This window comes from Sorex fumeus, unplaced genomic scaffold, assembly GCF_029834395.1.
Source record: "Sorex fumeus unplaced genomic scaffold, SorFum_2.1 ptg000026l, whole genome shotgun sequence".
NCBI classification, from domain to species: Eukaryota; Metazoa; Chordata; class Mammalia; order Eulipotyphla; family Soricidae; genus Sorex; species Sorex fumeus.
The window spans coordinates 6,162,865-6,188,182 of NW_026606083.1; the positions used below are offsets into that span (position 1 = coordinate 6,162,865).

General features: G+C 53.0%; 1 protein-coding gene across 1 annotated transcript in view; it reads right to left on the bottom strand.

Moving 5' to 3' along the window:
• The window catches only part of ADARB2 (adenosine deaminase RNA specific B2 (inactive)), a 140,348-nt gene that overhangs the window by 44,528 nt on the left and 70,502 nt on the right, over positions 1 to 25,318 (bottom strand). Inside the window, exon 2 of the mRNA XM_056114707.1 lies at positions 2,083 to 2,169. Within this exon, the coding sequence (XP_055970682.1) occupies positions 2,083 to 2,169 (87 nt within the window). The remainder of the gene's footprint in view (positions 1 to 2,082; positions 2,170 to 25,318) is intronic.

Sequence of the window (25,318 nt, forward strand, 5' to 3'; positions counted from 1 at the left end):
ACTGGGTGAATCACGGCCCAGAGGACAGTTGAGCAGTCAGTGTCCTGTGCTCTGAGAGACAAAGGCCCATTGCTGTCCCCTCTATCCTCTGACGACTCATAGATCTGATGTAGCTTCAGGTGGGGACTTCTGGGAAGCTGCTTCCAGAGCAGCTGCAGCTGGCATACATGGCGCTGTTGCCCTCTTCCAGTGGCCTCTTCCAGGGGGCGCAGGGAAGGCACCATTGCTGGATGTTCACTGCACAGAGACTGTGGGAGGAGGATGGGAAGCCCAGGGCACTTCCCACACCCCTAAATGCAGCAACAGCAGTCCCCACCTGCAGGGCCTCTTTCTGGGAAAGAGGGTCCCGATAACCCCCAACCCTCGCTACCATCCACAAATCCTCCTGCAGGGTCTTCAGTACACCCAGACACTCCTGAACAAGTGCCCTGCTCTCAGCCAGTGCCAAGCACCTCTTCTGAGACTGCCCTGGCTAGGACACTGCAGAGCAAAGGGGTGCATAGCCTGAGTCACTCCCCCCACACAGGCTCCATTCCCCCACAGACTCCATCCTCTGATAGGTTCCATCCCCCACTGGCTCCAACCCCCACAGGTTTCATCCCCCCCCAGGCTCCATCCTTCCAGACTCTATTCCCCCACAGCCTCCACCCCCTACACAAGCTCCATCTCCCACAGGCGCCATCCCCCACAGGCTCCATCTCCCACACAAGCTCCATCCTCCATAGACTCCAACCCCCCCACAAACTCCATCCCCCTTAGTCTCCATTCCCCACAGGCTCCATCCCCCACAGACTCCATCCCCCACACAAGCTCCATCCTCCATAGACTCCAACCCCCCACAAGCTCCATCCCCCTTAGTCTCCATTCCCCACAGGCTCCATCCCCCACAGACTCCATCCCCCACACAAGCTCCATCCCTCACACAAGCTCCATCCCCCACAGGCTCCATCCCCCACAGTCTCCACCCCCTACACAAGCTCCACCCCCCACAGGCTCCATCCCCTAGTCTCCATCCCCCCACATTCTCCATCCCCTACACAAGCTCCATCCCCCACAGGCTCCATCCCACACACAAACTCCATCCCCCCCACTCCATCCCCTACACAAGCTCCATCCCCCACACAAGTTCCATCCCTCACAGGCTCCATCCCCCACAGTCTTCATCCCCCACACAAGCTCCATCCTCCCACATAAGCTCCATACCCCACAGTCTCCATCCCCTACACAAGTTTCACCCCCCACATTCTCCATCCCCCACAGGCTCCATCCCCCACAGTCTCCATCCCCTATACAAGCTTCATCCCCCACAGGCTCCATCCCCCACACAAGCTCCATCCCCCACACAAGCTCCATCCCCCACACAAGTCCCATCCCTCACAGGCTCCATCCCCTACACAAGCTCCATCCCCCACAGGCTCCATCCCCCACAGGCTCCACCCTCCCAACACAGTCTTGGTTCTTCCCCCAGGAGGACAGAGTGGGTCCCTTGACAAGTCAACTCTCTCCTGTGTGCCCACCCAGCTGGGGTGACTGTCTCCTCAGGGGTGTCAGCCCCCTCCCCAAAGCTGCTCTAAGCCCTGTCCACACTTCCATGTGGCTCCACCCCCCGGGAACAGCCATGTCTAGCAAGCATAGCTCTGTGTGCCTTCCTTCTTTTTCCTGGCATACAGAGGGGAGAAAGTGGGGCTGGCTCCTACTGTCCCCCCCAAAGCTCAAATCTGTGTTGCCTTCCTTTATCCCAGGTGGGGACAGCAGATGGGGGGATGGGGATGGGGTTCGGGTGGGGATGAGGTCTGGGTAGGAACAGGGTCCATGCAGAGACGGGGTCTGGGTGAGGTTGGGCCCAGATGCCATGTGGGGGTGTGGATGGGTCCGGGGGCTCGGGACCCGGGTGGGGTCTGGGTGAGGTTGGGCCCAGATGCCATGTGGGGGTGTGGATGGGTCCGGGGGCTCGGGACCCGGGTGGGGTTAGTGTTCTGGTGAGGGGGTGAATGAAGTCTTGGCCCAGCACGCCTGTATAGTCTCCTGCTTCCTTCTCCATGCAGTCTGGCTAGGGGCTCTCAGGGCCCCCTGGACACTTACTGAGACTGTCCTCATCCTCAGCGTGCGTGGCTGTGGGGCTGAGGTGCTTGAAGGGCGAGATGAAGGTGGACAGCGAGCCGAGTCGGTCTGCAGGAGAGAGAACAGAAATGCTTGGACAAGCCACAGTATGCCCACCTGCATGTCCCCAGGCCCCATCCATCATCCATCCGTGCACTGCAAACCTGAGTGCCTCCCCACCTCGCTCAGCCCCACAACCCAGCTCTCCTTCTTTCCTTGTTTGCCTCTCCTTTCTTCTGGTGCATCTCTTCTGGATTGGAGGTTCGAGCAGGTGGGCAGAATCAGGCAGAGTCGGACAGGCGCCCCCAGGGAGAGGCTTGTATAGGATAGAGTGGACACTGGGCCTGAGGTGCTGAGGAAAGGACTTTCCGAGGCCATAACAGGTGCCTGGTGGGTGTTTGGGCAGAGAAGGGGGGAGGATGGGGGGAGGGTGCTGGACCAGGGTGGCTTTCCTGGGACTTGGACAGGGGTGCTCAGGCCGAGTGCAGGCATACCCCCTGCACTGGGTCCCTGTGACAACAGCAGGAGGCACTGCTTCCTGCCCTAACCCCAGCGCAAACAGAAGGGGCGATCTGGGGTACATCCTTGCTGACTCTGAGGGAAGCTGTGTGGTGCCTGTAGAGTGGGTCTGGGCTTGGTGTCCTCTGCAGAGCCCAGGTGCTGCATGTTGCAAATAATAATTCGGGCAACCAATCTCGTCCCAGACTAAATTCAGCCTGGGAGGGAGGAATCTTGTCCCAGGGCAGGGAGGTGCTCCCTGGGCCCCTCACTGCTGTGGCCCCGTGCCTCCTGGTCACCTACAGAGAGCACAGTTCCACATTGTGCTTTGGGGGTCTCTGGCTGGCCACTCCCTTGAGGGCATAGCTTCTGCCCGCTAGCCCCTTGCCTTCTCACCAGAGCTCATTTCTCTCCACCTGAGCGAGACAGATCATGTGGGACGCAGCAGGGACTGACTCAGCTGCTCCTACAGCCTAGCCAGCATCTCCAGGGCAGCCACAACTGTGCACTAGTGGGGGCGGGTGAGGGGGCGCCTGGCTGCTACCTGGCGGGGGTACCACAGGCGGTCGGCCCCACCTGATGTAAGCTCATTTCTGATGTAAGAATGTTGTCCTTGGCCTGATGACAATCGTTTTACAGGGGAGCAGTTAGGTGACAGAGTCCAGCTCACCCCTCAATAGGAAATCGCTGTTTTCTAATAAAAGCAGGCTGCGGGCCAGACCTGTGGCCAGGCGGCTGTGCTGTCCACACATCTCTGCAAGGGGCGAGGTTCCGGGCAGAGGTCTGAGGCCCCCCACATGTGTCCTTCTAGGCCTGCCAGGTAAGCACTGTACCATAGGAGCCCCAAGACCCATTAGCAACCCCAGCAGGCCCTGGTCGTTTGCAGTGGGCACAGCCACCCAGGGCACAACCACATCAGGCTAGGGAACATTGATCATGGGTTCTCTGGAACACAGGAGTGTACTAAGACATTTTTCTAAGGATACATAGAGGAGTGACCTGTGCCTGCTGGGCTGCTGGTTCGGAGACAGAGGCCAGCAGGACACCACAGCATGGGCAGATAAGCGAGCGGAAGGCAGGGCTTGGTGGGTCCTGAGACAGAGTGGTTCCTGGCAAAGCAGAGAGGGTCAGCACATGGTCCAGAACCCCCATTTCTGGGCTCGCACAAGGCACACATGCCACGTTCAAGTTGCCTCCCATGAACCACAGGTGGAAGTGACACAGCTGGGTGGGTAGGGTGCGAGGTCTGGCCACCCATAGACAAAGGAGAGGTCACAAAGCCTTGGCAGGGGCAGGGGGCTCTGCCGACTCACTCACTGGGAGTGGCCCTGGGCGGCAGGTGAGTGGTGGGGACAGTCTGAACCTGGAGGTTGAGAATGTCTGTGGGACGGTGCAGTGACATCACCTCACAGAACCCAGGGGCATTGCTTCTTGCTCCTTCCCCGGGACAGGAGTGGCCTGGGCCCGAGGGGAGGAGGAGTCCCCCAGGACCACGTGAACGCAGCTGGCTAGGGCAGCTGCCTCTGGGAGGTGCTCGCTGTGGTCTCCTGGGGTGCCGTCTGAGAGCGCTCCGGGACTTCCATGCCCTGTGGCTCAGAGAGCACAAGGATGTGTCACCAGAGCACACTCCAGTGAGCCTGGCAAATGAGGGACAGACAGTACAGAGCTGAGCGTGGACCTGGCTGACCCCACCAAGGGTAGAAGCCTAGTGAGGAGAGACACCGCGCTAGAGATGGAGAAAGTCATGCCCCTTCCCGGGCCCCCGTCGGAGCCCTCCTACTCGGCCCTGTCTGGGGCAGGGCAGCATTTGCTCACAGCTTCTCCTCAGCTGCTTCAGCAGGACCTGGGGTGCCCACAGCCCCTGGCCTGCTCTGTGCAGTCAGCTAGGCCCCCGATCTTCTCAGACCCCCGGTCAGACCGGGCTATAGCACAGGGGCCATGGAGCTGAGGTCCCTTCACCAGGGGCTCTCCCAGCACCACCAAATCTAGAGTGTCCCGGGAGGGAATGGTTGGCAGGTTCTGACAAATGTGCCTATCAGCTGGCCATGCCGAGGAGCAGCGGCTCATAGGGACAAAACGCTGGGCCCCTGAATGCCGACCACAAGGAGGGACACCTTGATGGCAGCAGACAAACGTGGACACCGACACACATGCACACATACCACTTGTGTGACACAATGCACACACATACATGCACTCACACAGTGCAACACAATGCACACATGTATGTGCACATGAACACAATCACAAATAAAGACACAGGCACACACACACACACACACACACATCGAGACTATGCTCTCCCTGCCCCTGGATTTTCTATCCCTCTTTCTCTGGGCAGAAGTCCAGCCCCTTCCCTGGACAGCCTCCTTGCTGGGCTCCATTCACCCCTGGGTCCTGGCAGGGAGCTGAGCCCAGAGCACAGGAGGACAGGGTGTCAAAGGCGGGTCTGGACCCTCAGAAGTCGGGCACCTTTGGCCCATACAGAACCAGTGTCTGGAGGCTGAAGCCTCACATTCACAGCCAGTTGGGGGGGGGTCGAGCCACGTGAGCCCAGACCAAGTGGGGGTAGGGGTGCTACATCAGGTGAGCCCAGAGCCCGGGGGGCAGGGGAGGGCTATGCCAGGTGCTGGGAGCTGCTGATGCAGGATGAACCCTCCTCCCTTCTTCTGTCGAGAGGCTGCTGGAAGGCGTCTGTCCTCTGCTTCTGTCACCACCCCTGCACCTGCTCACAACATGCCCCTTGCTCTGTGACGTCACAGGGAGAGAGCACTGTGTCTGGGCAGGAGATCCAGGAGTCCTGAAAGATGAATCAAAGTGACTCTTCTAAGTCCTGGACTAGAAATCAGTGTCTCTCTGGACACCATCCAAGTGTAAAATGCAGCACAAATTGCCTTTAAAAATTAATAATTCACAAAATCTATGGGCTAAGCCTCGTCTGGCTTGAGAAGATAAGTAAAATAAATACTGTAAAGTCAATTTTTAATAATCTGTGGCATGGAATTTAAGCACAAGAGAAAACATTCTGCAATTAGGCAGGACCCTTGGGCACATGGTTAAGTGTGAAGAATAATATTTAGGAGCCGCCTCCCTCTCCCCTAGCAGCGAACATCGTTCAAAGTTCTGCTGGCGCTCAGCGGTGCCCCTCGTCCTGTCAGCAGGCCTGCCCAGGGCGTGGTCTGAGCCGACCTCACTGCGTGGGATGGACACCACAGCTGTGTGATGGGGCTGTCAGAGCGTCCAGTCAGGGGAAATAAGGCAATTAGACCCGTCGGCTGGCTGTGACGGCTGCACATCCATCTCATCAGTGCGGGCGGTGGTGCGTTTGCATGGGAGGGGTTTGGTCTGGAGGGTTCCACATGGCCTGAGGCTATCTCACCAGGAGGAGTCAAGCCATGGTGCAGGATGCTGGGTCCTGGCTCCCAGAACGAGGAGTGAGTGCCCGACTGAGAGTGAGAATGCGGCATGGGTGGCTGGATGGCACCTCTCCTGGCGCCAAGAACCCTGGGGGCCTGAGAGAGGAGGGGTTGGTCACCCCCAAGGGCCATGAGGCCGGGCGGGGACACATGAGGCCTTTGAACGTGCCAGTTCCGGTGTGGCCTCCAGTCCAGGAGTGAGGTGTGAGGAGGGTGACACGGACGGTGAGGGGACAGAGGGGGAGCGATAGGAGAGGAGCTAGGGGACGAGGGAGGAGGGTCTGGAGAGGCCCAGAATGAGGCGTGCGGGAGGCTGTGGCAGGGCCCGGCTGGGAGCAGCTGCAGAGCATGGGGAGCAGGGCACACCCCTGTTTGGGTCTCAGTCCTGACAGTGCCCTAGGCCCCAGGCTCACCTGGCTCCCTACCCCTGGGCACTGAGTTGGTTGCCAGGGTCTCCTCGGGGCACCACGAGGTCCAGGATACTCAGGACAGCAGGGACTGCTCGTGCCTGTCTTCTAGCCTCACGGGGCTCAGAGAGTCCGCCCTCTCGGGGGCTCTGGAAGATGGTGGGTCCAGGCCTCTCCTCTACAACGTCTGCGGGTTACGCTGCCCTCCTGTGGGTTGCAGTGAGGCAAGCTGGCACACTGTGAGGTCTGGATGGAGCAAGTGCTGTGAAGCACAGAGGCATTCCCTCTGCACTGTGCCCAGTGAGCCCGGACAGGCGACAGGGCCGGGCCGCCCGCGCCAGGGATGCTGCCTTTGTGTTTGTGCGTGGGCACCTGGAGACGGGAAGTGGGGATGGCGCCTGCGAGGCACAGATGGGCCCAGGCACGGCCTCATCGCGGTTCCATCTGACGGAGCCCCGCACATCTGCTCCGCTACGGAAAGCATCTTTGCTCTAATTTGTTTGTCAGTATCCATCGAGACGGCGATCTGTCATCCTGTCGTGTTCTGGTTGCCCCGAGATGTTTGAAGACCGGGCTAGCCACAAATCGGAACTGTGGCCGCCGGGGAGCGGGACGGTGAAGCGCCAGCTGTCGGCAGGAACATCCGCGCTATTTCTCAAGTTGAAATTCCGACCTCGCCCTCACAGGCCGGAGCAGCTGCATGGAGGAAACTAATTGCTGGGATGGGAGCGGGCACTGCTCACGTGTGCTCATATTTGAGTGCATGTGCGTGCGCGTGGACATGTGTGTCTGCGTGTGCCTGCCTCCTTTCATGTCTATAAGAGTCCCTGGCAGTGGTGTAGGATGCCCAGAAGACACTCCCGACCCCACCTGGGCCTTGGCCACCCCTCCTGTTCCCGCTACACACCAGTTTATGTGCACAGCTGTAGCTCCAGCCACAGAACCTGCACGCCACCTCCGGCTGCACGGGGCCTGTGCTCACTCATGTGTGGTCCCTCGCTCCTGCAGAAGCTGTTCCTGGCTCCCCAGGTGTCTGGGAAAGGGACCACCCCAGCTGAGCTCACAGAGTCTCCTATCAACTCAGGCCCCTGGGCTTTCCAAAAGCCCCAGACACAGGTGCCCAGGCAGACTCTGAGGCACAGAAACTGGAATCCCAGAACATGTTCTTCGGAATGAAACTGAAGTAGAGATGCAAACCAGAGCCTTCAAACTCTTGGAAATCAGATGATTCTGAGTGACCAATACCCTGAAGAGCACACCTGGCCGATGAAAGCAGATGCATAGCCTTGCTAAGGAAGTGGGGTGCGCTCACACCAGCTCGGGGCTTCCCAGCCTGCACGGCTTCCTGGGAATAAAGATCTCAGGGCAAAAGTCAGGGAGGAGAAAAGGGTTCCAAGCAGCAGAGGGAGGAAATAAGATGCCAGAGCGAAGTTGGTGCAGTCAGAAAGCACAGCAGGAAGATATGAGACCCGGTTTTGTGGCTGACAGAGTGTCCCCAGGACCAGAAAGACAGAGCTGCAAAGCACAAGCAAGGGCACGACTGCAAATCCAGCACCTTCTAGGGGTGGGGGTGTCTCTAGAGAAGAACAGCCACGGAGGAGGCACTGAGGACACTTGCTCCCAGGTGAGCCCAGGCCCGTGATCATGGTTGCCAACAGATCTATAATCAGACCCCCCACCCTCCCTGCAGCCATGGCAAGCCTCGCAGATTCAGCCTAGTGCCACACTCAGTCTTTGTGACTGGGCGACAGGCAGCGGTGCTCAGGTCTCACCCCGAGGGGCTCAGCGACTGTGCTGGGTCAGCCTTGTACAAGGTAAGCGCCTTCCCTTGTGCCCTCTCTGTGGGGTCTGCAGGGGTGAAGGGGCTCTGCCTGGTGCCCAGGACAGGTCATGTGTGTGCATGTGTGCGCGCGCGCGCGCACGTGTGTGTATGTGTGTGTGTGTGTGTGTGTGTTTTGGGCAGTGGGAGGTGGACTTGGCGCGGCCCTGGCTGCTAGTGCAGGGCGTCCAGGTGCTGCTGACCTCGGGGACAGTGGCCTCACTATTCCACAGGAGTGAGCAGCTGCCTGACACTAAAGAGCTTTTCTGATGGAAGCCCAGAGGCGCGTGGAGCTCAGAGCAGCCTGATTTATTATCAGCCGCATCTTCAAGGAGAAGATTCGTCTGAAGATATCGTCCCAGAACCTTTACTTCTGACGCCTTGTTGTTTTCTATGAATCTCACCATATCTGTGTTCATGCTGCTGGGATTTAGAATTTCAGGCATGCAGCAGTTACACACTCGGACACATAGAGTTGCAAGGAGGGATTTGTCCTGGTATCTGGCGGCGCTGCCATTCCGTGCCATTGGGATTGTGGTGGGTGGAAGTGAGGGGTGGGGCTCAGATGCACAGGAAATTCCTCACGAGAGGGTATGGCAGGCATATTTGCAATGAAAAAACAAACACTGTCCTGCCACAAGGCCCAAGTTCTCTGCACTCAGCACTGTGTCTCCAGGGCTCCCCTGTCCCCGTAGCTCCAGTTTGCTCCTCATGCAGCTGCTGGGCACTGTCTTAGAGCGGAGCGTGTCTCAGCACCGCAGATGCCCCACCCCTGCACACAGACGCGCCTGTCAGAACAGCACCGTGCACCCTCTGCTACTGAGGCCTGAGCGGCTCTGTCCCACGCCAAGCCACAGCACAGCCGGTTGCAGCTACCAGAACAGAAGATGAGGGAGGGGGTGCAAGTGTATCCAGGCTGTGGAAACTAGTGAACGGGGCTAACCCAGCTCAGGGGCAAACTAGACAAGGCTGTGTGTGTGTGTGTGTGTGTGTGTGTGTGTGTGCGCATGTGCGTGCACGCACGCGTATGTGCATGTGTGAGCACATGTGTGCGCGCGTGTGTGCGTGAATAAACCATCTATGATGGCAAGTTGGAGCCAGTGAGAAGTGAACTAGTGTGTGTCACTGTTTCAGTTTCTGTCCTCATTTCTTTTTTTTTATTATTATTATTTTTATTATTTTTTTATTAGTGAAACACCATGAGGTACAGTTGTAGGCTTACAAATTTTGTGCTTGGGTTTCAGTTATACAATGATCAGGTGCCCATCCCTCCACCAGTGCCCGTCATCCATCACCACGGGTCCCAGCATCCTCCCCAACCCCCTATCCCCCCCCCGTCCCATCCTGCCTCTGTGGCAGGGTATTCCCCCTTGTTCTCTCTCTCTTCTTTTGGGTACTGTGTTTTGCAAGAGAGGCATTGAGTGGCAATCATGTTTGGTCTATAGACTACTTTTAGCATGCTTCTCCCACCCTGGGAGGGTCCTCACAACACCCTTCATTTGGTGCTCTCTTCTCTATCTGAGCTTCCTTTTCACCTAGCACGTGTGGCTGGCCTTCCATTCATGGAGCAAAATTCCTGGTACTAATCTGAGCCATTCCTGGGTGTTAGTCTCCCTTTTTGTTGCTTTATGTTCTCCAGATGAATGCAATCTTTCTGTGTCTATCCCGCTCTTTCTGACTCATTTCGCTTAACATGATACTTTCCATGTAGTACCACTTGTATGCAAATTTCATAACTTCATCTTTTCTAACAGCTACATAGTACTCCATTGTGTAAATGTACCAAAGTTTCTTTAACCAGTCATCTGTTCTCGGGCACTCAGGTTTTTTCCAGATTCTGGCTATTGTAAAGAGTGCTGCAATGAACAAACAAGTGCAGATGTCACTTCGACTATACTTTTTTGCCTCTCTGGGATATATTCCCAGGAGTGCTATAACTGGGTCAAATGGCAGATCAAATTCTGATTTTTTGAGAGTCGTCCATACTGTTTTCCAAAAGGGTTGGACCAGCCGGCATTCCCACCAGCAGTGAAGGAGGGTCCCTTTCTTGCCACATCCACGCCAGCATTGGTTGCTTTTGTTCTTGTGGATGTGGGCCAGTTTCTGTGGTGTGAAATGATATCTCATTGTGGTTTTGATCTGCATCTCTCTGATGATTAGTGATGTAGAGCATTTTCTCATGTGCCTTTTTGCCATTCGAATTTCTTCTTTGCGAAAGTTTCTGTTCATTTCCTCACCCCATTTTTTGATGGGGTTGGATGTTTTCTTCTTGTGGAGTTTAACCAGTACCCTGTATATCCTTGATATCAACCCCTTGTCGGATGTGTACTTGGTGAATATCCTTTCCCATTCTGTAGGCTGTCTTTGTATTTTGGTCACTGTTTCTTTTGAGGTGCAGAAGCTTCTTAGTTTAAGATAGTCCCATTTGTCTATCTCTGTTTTCACTTGCTCGGCCAGTGGCGTGACATCTTTGAAGATACCATTAGCTTCAATATCATGGAGAGTTCTGCCGATTTTGTCTTCAATAAACATTATGGATTCTGGTCTGATGTTGAGGTCATAAATCCATTTTGATCTTACTTTTGTGCATGGTGTTAGGCAGAGATCTGAGCCCACTTTTTTGCATGTAGCTGTCCAATTTTGCCAGCACAGTTTATTGAAGAGACTTTCCCTGCTCCATTTAACTTTTCTTGCCCCCTTATCAAAGATTAGATGATTATATGTTTGGGAGGAAATGTCAGTATATTCAACTCTGTTCCATTGGTCTGCAGCTCTGCTTTTGTTCCAGTACCATGCTGTTTTAATTATTACTGCCTTGTAGTAGAGTTTGAAGTTAGGGAGGTTGATTCCTCCCATTTTCTTTTCCCCAAGAATTGCTTTAGCTATTCGTGGGGGCTTATTGTTCCATATAAATTTCAGGAGTGTTTGCTCCATTTCTTTGAAGAATGTCATGGGTATCCTTATAGGAATTGCATTGAATTTGTACAGTGCTTTGGGAAGTATTGCCATTTTGATGATGTTGATTCTCCCCATCCATGAACAGGGGATATTTTTCCATTTCCTCGTGTCCTCTTTTATTTCCTGAAGTAGCGTTTTGTAGTTTTCTTTGTACAGGTCCTTTACTTCCTTAGTTAAGCTGATTCCTAGATACTTGATTTTCTGGGGCACAATTGTGAATGGGATTGTTTTCTTGATGTCACTTTCTTCTCTTTCACTATTTGCGTATAGGAATGCCATGGATTTTTGGGTATTGATTTTATAGCCTGCCACTTTACTATACAAGCCTATTGTTTCTAGGAGTTTCTTGGTAGAGGTTTTGGGTTCTCTAAGTATAGTATCATGTCATCTGCGAATAGTGAGAGCTTAATTTCTTCTTTCCCTATATGGATGCCCTTAATATCTTTTTCTTGCCTAATCGCTATTGCAAGTACTTCCAGTACTATATTGAACAGTAGTGGAGAGAGTGGGCATCCTTGTCTCGTCCCTGACCTTAGGGGGAAGGGTCTCAGTTTTTCCCCATTGAGGATGATGTTTGCTGTAGGTTTGTGGTAGATGGCTTTAACTATATTGAGGAAAGTCCCCTCTATCCCCATTTTGGCAAGGGTTTTCATCATGAATGGGTGCTGGATCTTGTCAAAAGCTTTCTCTGCGTCTATTGATATGATCATATGATTTTTATCTTTTCTTTTGTTGATATGATGGATTATGTTGATTGATTTCCGAATGTTGAACCATCCTTGCATCCCTGGGATGAATCCCACTTGGTCATGATGTATGATCTTTTTGATGAGTTGTTGTATTCTATTGGCTAGTATTTTGTTGAGAATCTTCGCATTCGTGTTCATCAGGGATATTGGCCTGTAGTTTTCTTTTCTTGCGGTGTCTTTGTTTCCTTTTGGTATTAGAGAGATATGGGCTTCATAGAAGCTGTTTGGGAGAGTTTCTGTTTTTTCAATCTCCTGGAAAAGCTTGAGAAGAATTGGCAATAGGTCCTCTTTAAATGTTAGGAAAAATTCGCTAGTAAATCCATCTGGGCCTGGGCTTTTGTTTTTGGGAAGACTTTTGATTACAGTTTCAATTTCCCTGATGTGAATAGGTCTATTCAGGTACTCTATATCTTCTTGATTCAGCTTTGGGAGATCGTAGGAATCCAGGAATTTATCCATTTCTTCCAGGTTCTCGTGTTTCGTGGCATACAGACTTTCAAAGTAGTCTCTGATGATCTCTTGAATTTCTTTAGTTTCTGTTGTGATATCCCCATTCTTATTTCTGATTCGATTTATTAGGGTTCTCTCTCTCTGTTTCTTTGTGAGTGTTGCTAGTGGTTTATCTATCTTATTTATTTTCTCAAAGAACCAGCTCTTGGTTTCATTGATCTTTTGGATTGTTTCTTTGTTTTCCATGTCGTTGATTTCTGCTCTAAGTTTTATGATCTCTTTCCTTCTGCCTGATTTAGGCTCTTTCTGTTGATCCTTTTCTAAGGTCTTGAGCTGTGAGGTCAAATTGTTTATGTGTATCGTTTCTATCGACTTAAGATATGCTTGCAGAGCTATAAATTTTCCCCTTAATACAGCTTTCGCTGCATCCCATAAGTTCTGGTAGTTTGTATCTTCATTCTCATTTGTTTCCAGGTATCTTTTGATTTCATCCTTGACTTCGTTCCTGACCCACTCATTGTTCAGCATCGAGTTGTTTAATTTCCAGGCGTTTGATTTGGTTCTCTGAGTCTTTGTGTGATTCACTTCTATCCTCAGTGCATCATGGTCTGAAAAGATGGCTGATACTATTTCTATCTTCTTGATTCTGTTGAGGTATGTTTTGTGTCCTAGCACATGGTCTATTTTGGAAAATGTTCCGTGCGCGCTGGAGAAGAATGTGTATTCTTTCTTTTTGGGGTGTAAAGCCCTGTATAAGTCCATAAGCCCTTTCTCTTCTATTACTTCTTTCAAAGCCAATAATTCCTTGCTGGGTTTTGTTCTTGTTGATCTATCCAGAGGTGATAAGGCGATGTTGAAGTCTCCAAGTACTATTGTGTTGGTAGTGATGTCCTCCTTAAAATCTGTTAGCAGTTGTTTTATTTTTATTTATTTATTTATTTATTTAATTTTTTTTTTTTTTTGCTTTTTGGGTCACACCCGGCGATGCTCAGGGGTTACTCCTGGCTCATGCACTCAGGAACCACTCCTGGCGGTGCTCGGGGGACCATATGGGATGCTGGGAATCGAACCTGGGTCGGCCATGTTGACTGCGTGCAAGGCAAACGCCCTACCTGCTGTGCTATCGCTCCAGCCCCATCAGTTGTTTTAAATATTTAGCTGTTCCCTCATTAGGTGCGTATACATTTAAGAGTGTGATTTCTTCCTGTTGTACGTATCCCTTGATGAAGAGAAAATAGCCTTCACTGTCCCTTCTAATCTTTTTCAAGGTGAAATTAATGTTGTCGGATACTAGTATGGCCACCCCAGCTTTTTTGAGGGAGTTGTGTGCTTGCAGGATTGTTTTCCATCCTTTGACTTTGAGTCTGTGTTTGCTCTGGCTGTTGAGGTGAGTTTCTTGTAGGCAGCAGAATGTTGGGTTCTGTCTCTGTATCCATTTTGCCACTCTGTGTCTCTTATCCGTCCTCACTTCTAACAGGGGTTTTGGGCCTGGTGCTGAGCCTTCCCCATTTCTGTGTCTATAGCCTGGAGTCTGCGTCATTGGGAGAGCTGGTGGTTAGTCCTTTCTCAGGGGTAGGGCAGAGGCAGAGGAAGGCCAACACTGATCGGAACATGGGGCAGTTGACATTAGAAGTGGATGAAGAGAGGTCGCCTGCCCATGACCACTGGACCAGGTGGCATGAGAATTCCCGGAGCCACACAACTCCTGAGTGGCCATGGCCCTGAGGGCTGCCCAGCTCGCCCCTCTCAGTGGCATCCATGGGCCTGCTCCAGGGCTGCCTGGCTCCTGCTCTGCTGGGCACCATCTCTAGGCAGTTGTTGCCGGCCCAGTCAACCCTTTATCCCCCAGCATGGCCTTAACGGGGTACCTCCTTGGATGGGCACTGCCCACTGACCTTTGCATTCTGTCTGGCTCCCTAGAAAGGGTTGCAGCTGGGTGAGACCATAGAACTGCTGTGGCCCAGCAGCCCAGGAGGCAGCAGTGACTGGAGGCTCCTGTGCAGAGCCAGGGCCCAGCACAAGCAGCGAGGGGACACTGGGGTCTCCAGGACAGTGTTACAGGTTTTGGGGACCCCATGCTTGGACTCTGTGAGGGCAAAACTGATGCCATGACAAGCTGAAGCCAACATGAAGTCTCTGCTAGGCTTCAGTTTCTGTTTTCCCAAAGCAGGACTTTCAGTTTCTGGTGAACTCCCAATTGAGTAATTCGCCTACATAAGGATCTGGGCAGTTTGGTCTGGCCGGTTGTGAGGGGTCACTGTACCCTCCTTAGAAACTGTTGCTAACCATTGCCAAATTGCTGACCATCATTGTAAGAGGACCAATGCTAAAAATAGACCAGTACAGAAATTGCCTCTTAACTCTGAGTCCTATATAAACTGCTTGTGATTTGGAGTCGGGGTCCTTGTCAAGACTCCACTTTGTTGGATGATACTCGGACTCTAGCTCGAGCTAGCGCTGGCTCAGGCAGTAATAAAGTCCCTTTGCTTTTTTTTCTTTTGTTTTATCACGTGTGGACTTGGTCTCTCTGCAACTGGGGACCTGAAAGTCGGGTACAACAGCTCTTTCTTTTTAAGCAGCCATAGCTCAAGGGTGACCCTTATTTGAGTCACCTCCAGCTGCCAGGACCCCGGATCAGCTCTGGGTGTGGGTGTTAGAGAGGGCTTCGTCTGCCTGTGCTCATGTATGGTATTAGTCTATAGCACCAAGTTTGAGAAAAATTTTCTGGAGCCTCTGAGTGGAAACCAAAGGGAAAAATATTTCTAGAAAAAAATTTTTTTCCTCTAACACAATAAATTGTTTGAAACATTATTTTCTGGGAAAACTTATTCCCATTGGTTTCTTTGACTCTTGTATGAGCTTCTTCTAACATGCACTGGCTGGCAGTCGAGAGATACACTGTGGAGGGTCAGTCTCTCCGGATAAAGAGATCCCAGGGAAGTTCTTACAGAACATTAGTTGCCTTTATAAATTTCTCATTTCCTGAGGACAACTTTAACAACAACAACAACAACAACAACAACAACAATAATGATGATTTCCCTAAACTCTGCACTTGTTATATGATTGGTCTCATATCAACTCCTTATTTTTGCATTGAAATTCCTGTTCACATGAGAAAGGTCACATGGAGGCCAAAGAGACAGTACAGCAGGGAGGGTGCTTGCCTTGCACGTGACTGACCCGGGTTCGATCCCTGTCACCCCAGATGGTCCTTGAGCACTGCCAGGAGTAATTCTTGAGTGTAGAGCCAGGATCACACTTTTTTGGGATGTGGCCAAAAAAAAAAAAAAACCCGAAACAACTAGAACAGCAAGATCAACAACAAAACCCAAAGGAAATTATGTGAAAGCAAAGTTCATTATTTTCTATGAATGAAATTTTGAGTTGTACTTTTTTTTTCCCGAGGAATTTTATGAAGGTGATCATAAAGACAATCAAGTGACCAATAGAGACCTGTCCGAGTCACTGTCCGGCCTCTCGGGATCCTGGGGTCCCTGTTGTCCTCACTCAGGGACAGTCCATAGTTCTGATTCTGGGGTTGGGGGCTGGGCGGGCCCAAGAGCTCAGGAGCCCCAGCTGTTTCCCTGATGTTTGCGGTGGATGCCAGGAGTCGCTGGGCCCAGTGTCAGCAATGCTCAGACTCCTGAGGAGGGCCACTTCACTTATAAGAGCAGCAAAAGGGGAAAATACCAACATGCAGGCCTGGAGGCCTGTTGCAGGCCTGTACCCCAGCAAGGAGGCCTGGAGGGGCCCCCAAACTCGGCACAGTGAGTGGAACCTGCACCCCCAGGAGGAGCTTCAACATTTCGTCACTGCAGACCCACCTGAAACTCCCACAGCTGTGCTGCCCGAGACCAGAGCCCTTGTGTCCACACCCTCACCCCCTCAGCCTTATGTGCACGCCCTCACCCCCTCAGTCTTGTGTCAATGCCCTCAACCCCTCAGACTCGTGTCCACCCCTCGCACGTGCCCTGATCACCCATTCCCTGTCTGGGGATGCAGGCTGGAGTTCCATGTGCTCTCCCAAGTTTGAGGTGCTCCTCGACCCCCCCATGGCTTGGTCCCTGATCTGGATCAGACCACTGTCCTCTGGTGCCCTTTCCTGTCTCTGGCTCCCACCCCTGGACACTTCCCTCATGCCTTTCCCTCCCCGCCCTTAGCCAATCTCCTTCTTTTTCACTTTCTGGCTGGAGGAGGACTAGCCTCTCCTCTATCAGCTGCGCTGTGCCTCATCATCCTAAAGGAACTCCTGGAGGGCAGACATGCTGTCCCTGCCCTTCCCCCATGCCTCCAGTGACCTCCCCAGCCTGCAGCTCACTGAGGCTCAGGCTCCAGAGCAGTGTCCTGGGGAGTCGCCACAGTCTCATGGGTGCCTGGGGAGAAGCTGAATGCCAGGAGGAGCACTGCCACTGGTGGGTCACCCTGGTGCAGGAGACAGGAGAGGGCCCCAGGTCCCAGCATGCCCTGTGCAGGGGCTCCTTGTCCCAGCATCCCCCTCGGCAGATGTACCCATTTCCCAGCAGCCCCAGGAGATTGGAACATGGCCAGTGGCCCAAGGCTCAATTTCATTCCCATTAGGCACTCACAGGCTCAACCCTGAACTTTATGGACACTTAATTTAGATAAACCCTCAACTATTAACCTCCGATAATGGCATCATTTCCCAAGTGAAAAGACAACATCTGTGGGCCCTGTCAGCGGGGGCATGGACGGGCCTCTGCATGCTGCTCGCGTCTCTGTGCCCTTGGTGGAGGTCTCGGCGGCAGCAGGCTGGGCCTGTGGGAGACAGTCCAGGGCCCTGTTGTGCTTCTGAGGCATAGCTCGCAGGTGTGCCACTGTCTCTGGCCTGGAGCTGGGGCGGCTTCCTGCAAAGTCCTGTGCCACTGTTAGGGGATTGACTGAGTCTTGCCTCCTCGGCCGGCCGGGCCAACCTCTTCTCTCCGTTTCAGTGCCGGCACCACCCTCTCTCAGCCCTCCACTGGGCCAAAGCCCTGGGCTCACCAGGCTCCCACGGCCCCTGCTGGGCCTTTCCACCCAGATCTGGTCAAAGGGGTGTGGGTAAGAGTGTGGACACGATGGGCAGGTCTCATGGGGGCCCGGGGCATCGCCAGAAGCACCAAGAAACCACAGGAGACAAGCAGGGTCAAGACAGACTTGCACAGGCTCCCTTAGGACTGTGGGAAGCAGGAGAGGCAGAGAGCCATGTCCTCGCCCAGCCAAAGTCACAGCGACCAGTGATGAGAAGGGGCTGCCTCCAGCATGCCCTCTCCCACAACACGCACACTCTGAGCACCGTGGGGTGCTCGGAGGCCTGGATGGTGGAGTGGGAAAGGGAGAGAGACAGAGTCGGTACTCCGAGTTCATGGGCTCAAGGCTCAGGGGGCCCTGGACACACACCGTGCCAGCAGGAGGGACCCCCCCCACCCCCGCCAACTCTGGCAGCAACTGCTGGGAGGGGTGGCCCTAGGGCATGATGCTGGTCCCTTCCAGTTTCTGCTAAGGTTCTGCCTCCATGTCCAGCGCCCTTTGGGAAGATATCCCCATGCCCAGCTCACCTTTGGGCAGATCTCCCCATGCCCAACACCCTCTGGGAAGATCTCCCCTTGCTCAGCACCCTCTGGGCAGATGTTCCCGTGTCCTAGCACCCTCTAGGTAGTGCTTCCACTATGGAGGCAGCAGGGGACTGAACCTGGGAACATGATGTCCGGGGTCCCCATAGCATACACAGATTTGCTCCCAGACACAGCAAAGTGGCAGAGAGACCATAGGCTGGGCCACAGAGCAGCAGTGAGCACACTGAAGAGAGTGAGTCCACCTCAAGCTTTCTGTGAGCCCTCAGGGGAGCCTAAAACCCAGACGGACAGCAGGACAAGCTCACAGAGGCTCGGGCAGTCCATGGGCAAAGAGGAGACCATGATGGGCTTTAGAAATTACCTGGAGATAAATTACAATGAAAACACAAGATATTAAAACTTAGAAAATGCTATGTGGGGTAAGGCTCAGAGGAAAACCCAGATTGGAAAAAATATGTGCCCAACCAAGAACAGAGCTCAGGTCAACAGTCTGACTCACTCCCTTGGTTTGTTTTGCGTCACACCCAGCGGTGCTCTGGGGTTCCTCCTGGCTCAGCACTCAGGAGTGACTCCTGGTGGTACTCGGGGGACCATATGGGATGCTAGGATTCGAACTCAGGTCGGCCACATGCAAGGCAAACACTTTCCCTGCTATCTCTCCAGCTCCAATCTGACTCCACTGGGGACAGAAAAAACACAAGCTAAACTCAAAGTGAGCAGAAGGAAGGAATTAAAGATTGGAACAAATGAAACAAAAGAGAAAATAGAAAATTGAGAAAATCAGCCAAACCTTGAATTGACTCTTCTTTTTTTTTTTGCTTTTGGGGTCACAGCTGGCAATGCACAGGGGTTACTCCTGGCTCATGAACTCAGGAATTACTCCTGGCGGTGCTTGGGGGACCATATGGGATGCTTGGAATTGAACCCGGGTCAGCCGCATGCAAGGCAAACGCCCTACCCACTGTGCTATCACTCCAGCTCCAAATTGACTCTTCTTAAAGATTAAAAAAAATAAAAATCAACAAAGTTTTAGCTACCTTGTGTCAGAAAAAGAGATAGAAGATGGAAAGACCTACAATTCTAATTAAAAAAGATGATGGTACCACTCATTTCAGAGAAATAAAAATGCAACAGAGAATTACACACAATCTAGAATATTTTGGATAATCTCTACAAAATGGGCAAGTTCCCAGAAACACACAACACATCGAGACCAAGTGAAAGGAGCAAAAGAATTTCATCAGACATACAATTACTAAAGTGAGTAAATCAATAATGAAAGCCTCCAACCAGAAGACTCTAGCAGCAAGTTCTAGCATGCAAAAACGAAATGCAATCTTTCTATGACTTCATCTTTTCTAACAGCTACATAGTACTCCATTGTGTAGATGTACCGAAGTTTCTTTAACCAGTCATCTGTTCTTGGGCACTCAGGTTTTTTCCAGATTCTGGCTATTGTAAAGAGTGCTGCAATGAACAAACAAGTGCAGATGTCACTTCGACTATACTTTTTTGCCTCCCTGGGATATATTCCCAGGAATGGTAGATTGCATTAATTTGGGGAAGATAAAGTAACAAAATCGGAGACTAACACCCAAGAGTGGCCGAGATTAGTACCAGGAGGTTTGCTCCATGGCTTGGAGGCCAGCCACACATGCTAGGGGAAAAGGGAGCTCAGACAGAGAAGGGAGCACCAAATAAAGGGTGTTGGGAAGATCCTCCCAGGATGGGAGAAGCATGTTGAAAGTAGACTATAGACCGAACATGAATGCCACTCAATGCCTCTTGCAAACCACAACACCCAAAAGGAGAGAGAGAACAAAAGGGAATGCCCTGCCACAGAGGCAAGGTGGGATGGGGTGGGGGGTGGGGGGTGGGAGGGATACTGGGACCCGTGATGGTGGAAAATGGGCACTGGTAGAGGGATGGGTATTTGATTATTGTATAATTGAAACCCAAGCACAAAAATTTGTAAGTCTACAACTGTACCTCATGGTGTTTCACTAACATAAATTAAAAAAAAAAAATGAAAGCAGCCGTAGCTCTTCCCGGAAAGGCAGGGTGGGCTGTCTCTTCCCTTCCTGCTAAGGATCAGCCTCACCTGACAGCAAAGCCAGGGAAAGGCGCCCAGAGATCCCCACCTGGCACCCTGGGCCAGGAAAACCAGCCTTTGACTAGAGAAAACAGCGCCCAGGACGTCCCAGTGACCCAGCACGCCTGAGGGAAAGAGTAGCCCACGCAGCCTTGAGCAGGGCTACCTGCTTTGACCTTATTGCTCCTCCCACCAGGCCCTGCTTCTGTCTGAAGCCAACCAGCCAGAGAGGCTTGTTGACCCGAAGAGAATCTCCTTTTGTGTGAGGAATGTGCTAGGGAAAGTCAGCGCAGGAGTGCAGTGCTGCAAGGTCTCCCCTGTGATGCCTTGTTCCTGGTGCAAGCCGAGAAGGCGCCTGGTGAGGAGCAGATGCACTGGGCCAGGTGCCCGCAGGCCTTCCAGGAGCCCGGTTTCTGCAGTTACTCCAGTGGTTGCTCTCTGAGCCCATGTGTGAGCTCTCCAGCAAAGAGTCAGCCGGGACTAGTGGGGCCAGGCGGCCACAGAACATGAAAATATGGAATTACCTGTAAGTCTGTGGATTAAGCAAGTGCCCAAACCTGTGAGCCTGAAAAGTTCTCAAGAAGAGAACAAGGAATCTTGAATGACAATGCCTGGAGAGAAAGCAGTTCAATGTCCTTCGTGGAAGCCAATCTCTGACCCAAGCAAACACTCCATCTGTTGTGTTGCCTTTGTATTTCTTTTTCCTTTTTTACCCACGCACCTGGTGATGCTCAGGGATTACTCCTGGCTCTGCACTCAGGAATTACTCCTGGTGGTTCTTGGGGAACCATATGGGATGCTGGGTATCGAACCAAGGTTGGCCACGTGCAAGGCAAATGCCCTACCTGCTGTACTATCACTTCGGCCCACCTTTGTATTTCCTAACAAGGGTTTATAGATGGTCCAACTTTGGTTGACCAGCATGCTCTCTATTAAGGGTTTCTGCCATCAAGTCATTTTTATCCATCAACTTTGAAGTTGTTTTTTTTTTTTGTTGTTGTTTGTTTGTTTTTGCTCTTAGGGTCACATCTGGCAATGCACAGGGTTACTCCTGGCTCTGGTGGTGCTCAGGGGACCATATGGGATGCTGGGAATTGAACCCGGGTTGGCCGCGTGCAAGGCAAACACCCTACCTGCTGTGCTATTGCTCCAGCCCCAACTTTGAAGTTCTTAATGGACATAAACCCGTGTCTAATTCATACCATGGCAGATATTTATGGTAAAGAATTTACTAAAAATGTTTTAGCCTTTGTAAAATCTTCCCCACAAGGGCCCTGATCCCAGAAACATGCTGGACACATGCTCAGGGGAAAAGTCTTTCCTCCGGCACATTCTGTTGAGCGGCTGCCAGCTCCTTCTCAGCTTGGGGGCCATGTTTTCTCACCCCTGGGCTCTGTGAGAAAGTTTGGCTGCAGTTCCTTGATCGGCTTTTCCAGATAACTTAGCCAGCATGCTGGACGTTTCAACAAATACTTCATGCCTAGCCAAGGATTCCAATCAATGAACACTTGACTGCTATCTTGTTTGGCCTGGAGGCCTTGCTTTAGACTGCTGGGAAGCCTGTGTGGAGCTTTTCTGAGCAAGAGAATAGCAACTGATTCCTGGTTTCTGGGGACCTGCAGAGCTCTGCTCGATCTGAGGGCAGCTGGGTCCCTCAGGAGAAGTTTCTCTGCCCCGTGTCCAGATCCTGCTGGCTGGACATCCCAGGGACAGCAGACCTCTGCCAGGCCGGTTCCAAGCTCTGCTCCTGGCTGTCCACTCGAGGCCCTTTTTCCCTCCCACTCCCAGGGTTAGGCCTCTGGTCTCTCCAGGGGCGTGGGGTGGGGTGGAGGGTGAGGCTCTAAACACCTCCCTTTGTTTGCATGGAGCAAAGCCAGCCCAAGCTAACACTGGTTTTCCAAGCAGCAGAAACTCAAACAGGAATCCGGAAGCACATCGGACTCGGTGCTGAGGCCAGTGAACTGCTCTACGGGCCCCGCACCCATCCGTGAGGGCCTCTCTGTCTCTGCACCTCCAGCGCTCAGTCCAGGCATGACGGCCAAGGGGCACGGATCCGAGCATGAGAACCCCGGGCCCATTAGCACCCGGTGGCCTCTGAAGACTGGACCCCACCCCCATGTCTCCATGGTGATGACCAGAGCAATGACAGAGAAAACCAAGGCTTGGAGCCACACCTGATCTGGGTGCTGGGGGCTGCTGCCCTGTCCCCGGCTGCTGGTCTCCATCTGCACAGCCCTAGCTCTCAGTCCTCTGGGAAATCTCTGGCCTGGACCTCAGGGTGGACCCGGCCAAGGTAGTGCAGAGGGGAGTGAGCAAAGCCAGGCTCTTGGGGGGCCCAGCTCAGCCTGATGTGGTCGCCCGAGAGTGTGTGGGCATACCTGGTGCATGCTTGAGGTGCAGATCCATTTCCCTCTGGCTTCAAAGGGGACAGAAGTGACTCATAAGGCAGACTGGACAGCAGAGAAGGTCTGGCTTTCAAGCAATGCCAGAGCCCTCCAGAGATTCCTCTGCCCCTGCCCAGAGCAGGCATCTTCCAGAGACCCCCAAACTGAGCTGACATCCTTCCAGTGAGGTCCAGAGTTGATGTCCTTCCAGGAACTCCTGCCCCCCCATCCCCAGAGCAGTCAGCTTCCAGACATCCCCGATGATGATGGGGTGGATGGGAAGGGAAAACCCTCCTTCCTCTTGGCCCGTGACTGTGGGTTGCAGATTGGGGCTGCTCCGCCTTCTGCCTGGGCCCACGTGGCAGTCGCCTCCCAGCACAGCAGAGGCTGGGAGGAGGGGGACAGGCCCCCTGGGCCCCGGCACCTTCTCGGGAGCACTGACCTGCCATCAGCTCAGCCCTGCCTCGAGCCAGGGGCAGCACCCGAGTGAGCGGCTCTCCATGCTTTGGGAAAATAAAGCGAATGTTTATGCTGGCAGACTGTAAACCCTCCACCTCTTTATTCCATCTCGTGCTCTTAAATAGAACACATTAAGCTCGCCAGGGGGAGCTGGCTCTGACACGCGTGTCCTGCTCCTGGAATGGAAGCATGTGTCTGGCGGGGGTTTGAGGACCCATAATTTACTACCTCCGCTGTAATTTTAAATGCTCCCCACCGCGGGATGGCGGCTTTCTTTCTGTAATTATAGTGGGATCAAAAGACTCTGCACTAATGTGCCGCGCTGCCAGGCCAGCTATTTAAAGGGCTGTTTTTGATATGTCAGCCCTGGAGGGGGTTGGGGTCTATCCGGTCCTCCCCCCCATGCCCCCCTCTAAAATGACATTATCATTCAAAAACTCAATATTTGCGATGCTGAAAGGGAAGGAAGACATGATCACGAATCAGTAGCATGCCTGGCTTGGCCAGCACTGCCCTTCCTGAGTGACCCTGGGCTGTGCCAGCCTCCCGTAGGACATCTGCAGCTCCAGGGCAGCCCTTGTCCCCAGCCCTCAGATCAAGCCCTTTCTGATGTCCAGTATTGGACTGCATGCATCATGCCCTCCCCTGCTCCTGCTCTGGGCCCTGGACGCAGACCCACCCTCTCTGACCACCATCTGCCTCTCCAGCCCAGTGAGGAGCTCCACCCTGAGAAAGAGGAGTTGGGGCAGGACAGGAAACCCACTTTCAGAAGGAATTCGAGGAACAAAAGCATTTATACCTGGAAGGATCGGGGAAGAACTTAGCCAGAGCCACGAGAGACTCATGCGGAAAGCCAGAGGAAACAAAACAGGACACAGAGTTGTGGACGCACGACCCATGAGTGTGATTGGGAAGCCTGAGTGTTGGCAAGTCCGGCTGACAGCACACAGTCAGCACACAGTGCTGCCCCTAGTGAGACCCCATGGTGTTCCTCCAGCATATTAAAAATAACCCCAGTATTCAGGGAGGGCCACAAAAGATCTCATGAAGCCCAGACAAATCGTGATAAAGGACAAAAACTGGAGACATCACGGCTCTACTTATAAAACTCATTACAAAACCACAGTCTTAAAGTGTGGCTTTACAAAGCCACAGTATGACGCTGGCACATGATAGACAGAAAGACCAGGGATGCAGCATCCAGGCAGCAGGAAGGGGCGCTCACACAGAGCAGCGGGTTCAGAGGAAAGCCATGCCCACACGCTTACGCTCCACCGGGCTTGGCAAGAGAAATAAGGATGTATGGGAGGGTGGGAGCAGATGGCAGAGAAGGTGCCCTGTGATTCGTGCCACAGTGCAGATCCCACAGAACACGGGAGATCAAGGATTACACGAGGGGCCCATGGAGGAAGGATGCAGCTGGACCAGCAGCCTGCGGGGGGGGGGGGTGTCTCGAACCAGCTGCCCCCACCCACTGTGCAGGCCCTGGCCTGGGCCCCGGACTAGGGAGGGTGAGGAGGGTGCCGGGTGCTCAGGGCAGAGGAACAGAGAGACTGTGCATTCACCCACAGCCCTCCGATGTTTAATTTTATTATTCTAATTCCTTAGTTTTACGGTTTTATTGGAGGCACAGTGATTCACCTACTACAATCCTGTTAATGATAGGGTTTCATGCTTACTCTGCGTCCCCCGCAGAATGGCCCTTTCCCTCTCTATTGTCACCCACCTGCACAGGTTGGGCAGAAGGGCTGGCCCACAGCCCAGCAGGGCCTTAGGCTGTGATGTCAGCACATAGCCGCAGACACAGGCCGGAAGCTGCCAGCCAGCACTGCCACGAAGGTGTTTGCACACAGTCACAGGTGGCACCAGGTGAGGACAAAGGCATGCCTGCCCCTGCATTCACCTGTCTCCAGAAAAGGAGGGAGGCAGCTGCGGATGCCCAGCTGTGTAAGGCCAAGGACTGGGGCAAGGGGGCTCGGGGAGCACCAAGAGCTGGACGCAGAGCGGCTGCTGAGTCACGCTGCTAAGAGTAGTGTAAACACAGACATGCTGGGCTGAGTGGGGGGCAGCCAACCTTAGACTGCTACCCATCATGCACGAAGCCCAGACTTCATCCCAGCCTCACGGTGCAGAAGCTTCCCCAACTATGCAGCTCTGTCACCTCTCAGACCATGACTCCAAAGTGACCATGGGAGGCTATTGAAGGGAAGAAAGTTTGAATGAGGACATGTGGAAACTGCCGTCAGTTGTCACTGCAAGAAAGAGAAAGTGTGAGAGAGGATGACAGAGCTGAAACGAGGAGGCTGAACTGAAGAACCAGCTGAGGCAGGTGGGTGTGCAGGGGGATAAGACACAGGACGCCACCAGCAAAGAACAGAAGATGGAAAAGAAGGGAAAACCATGCAGTGCT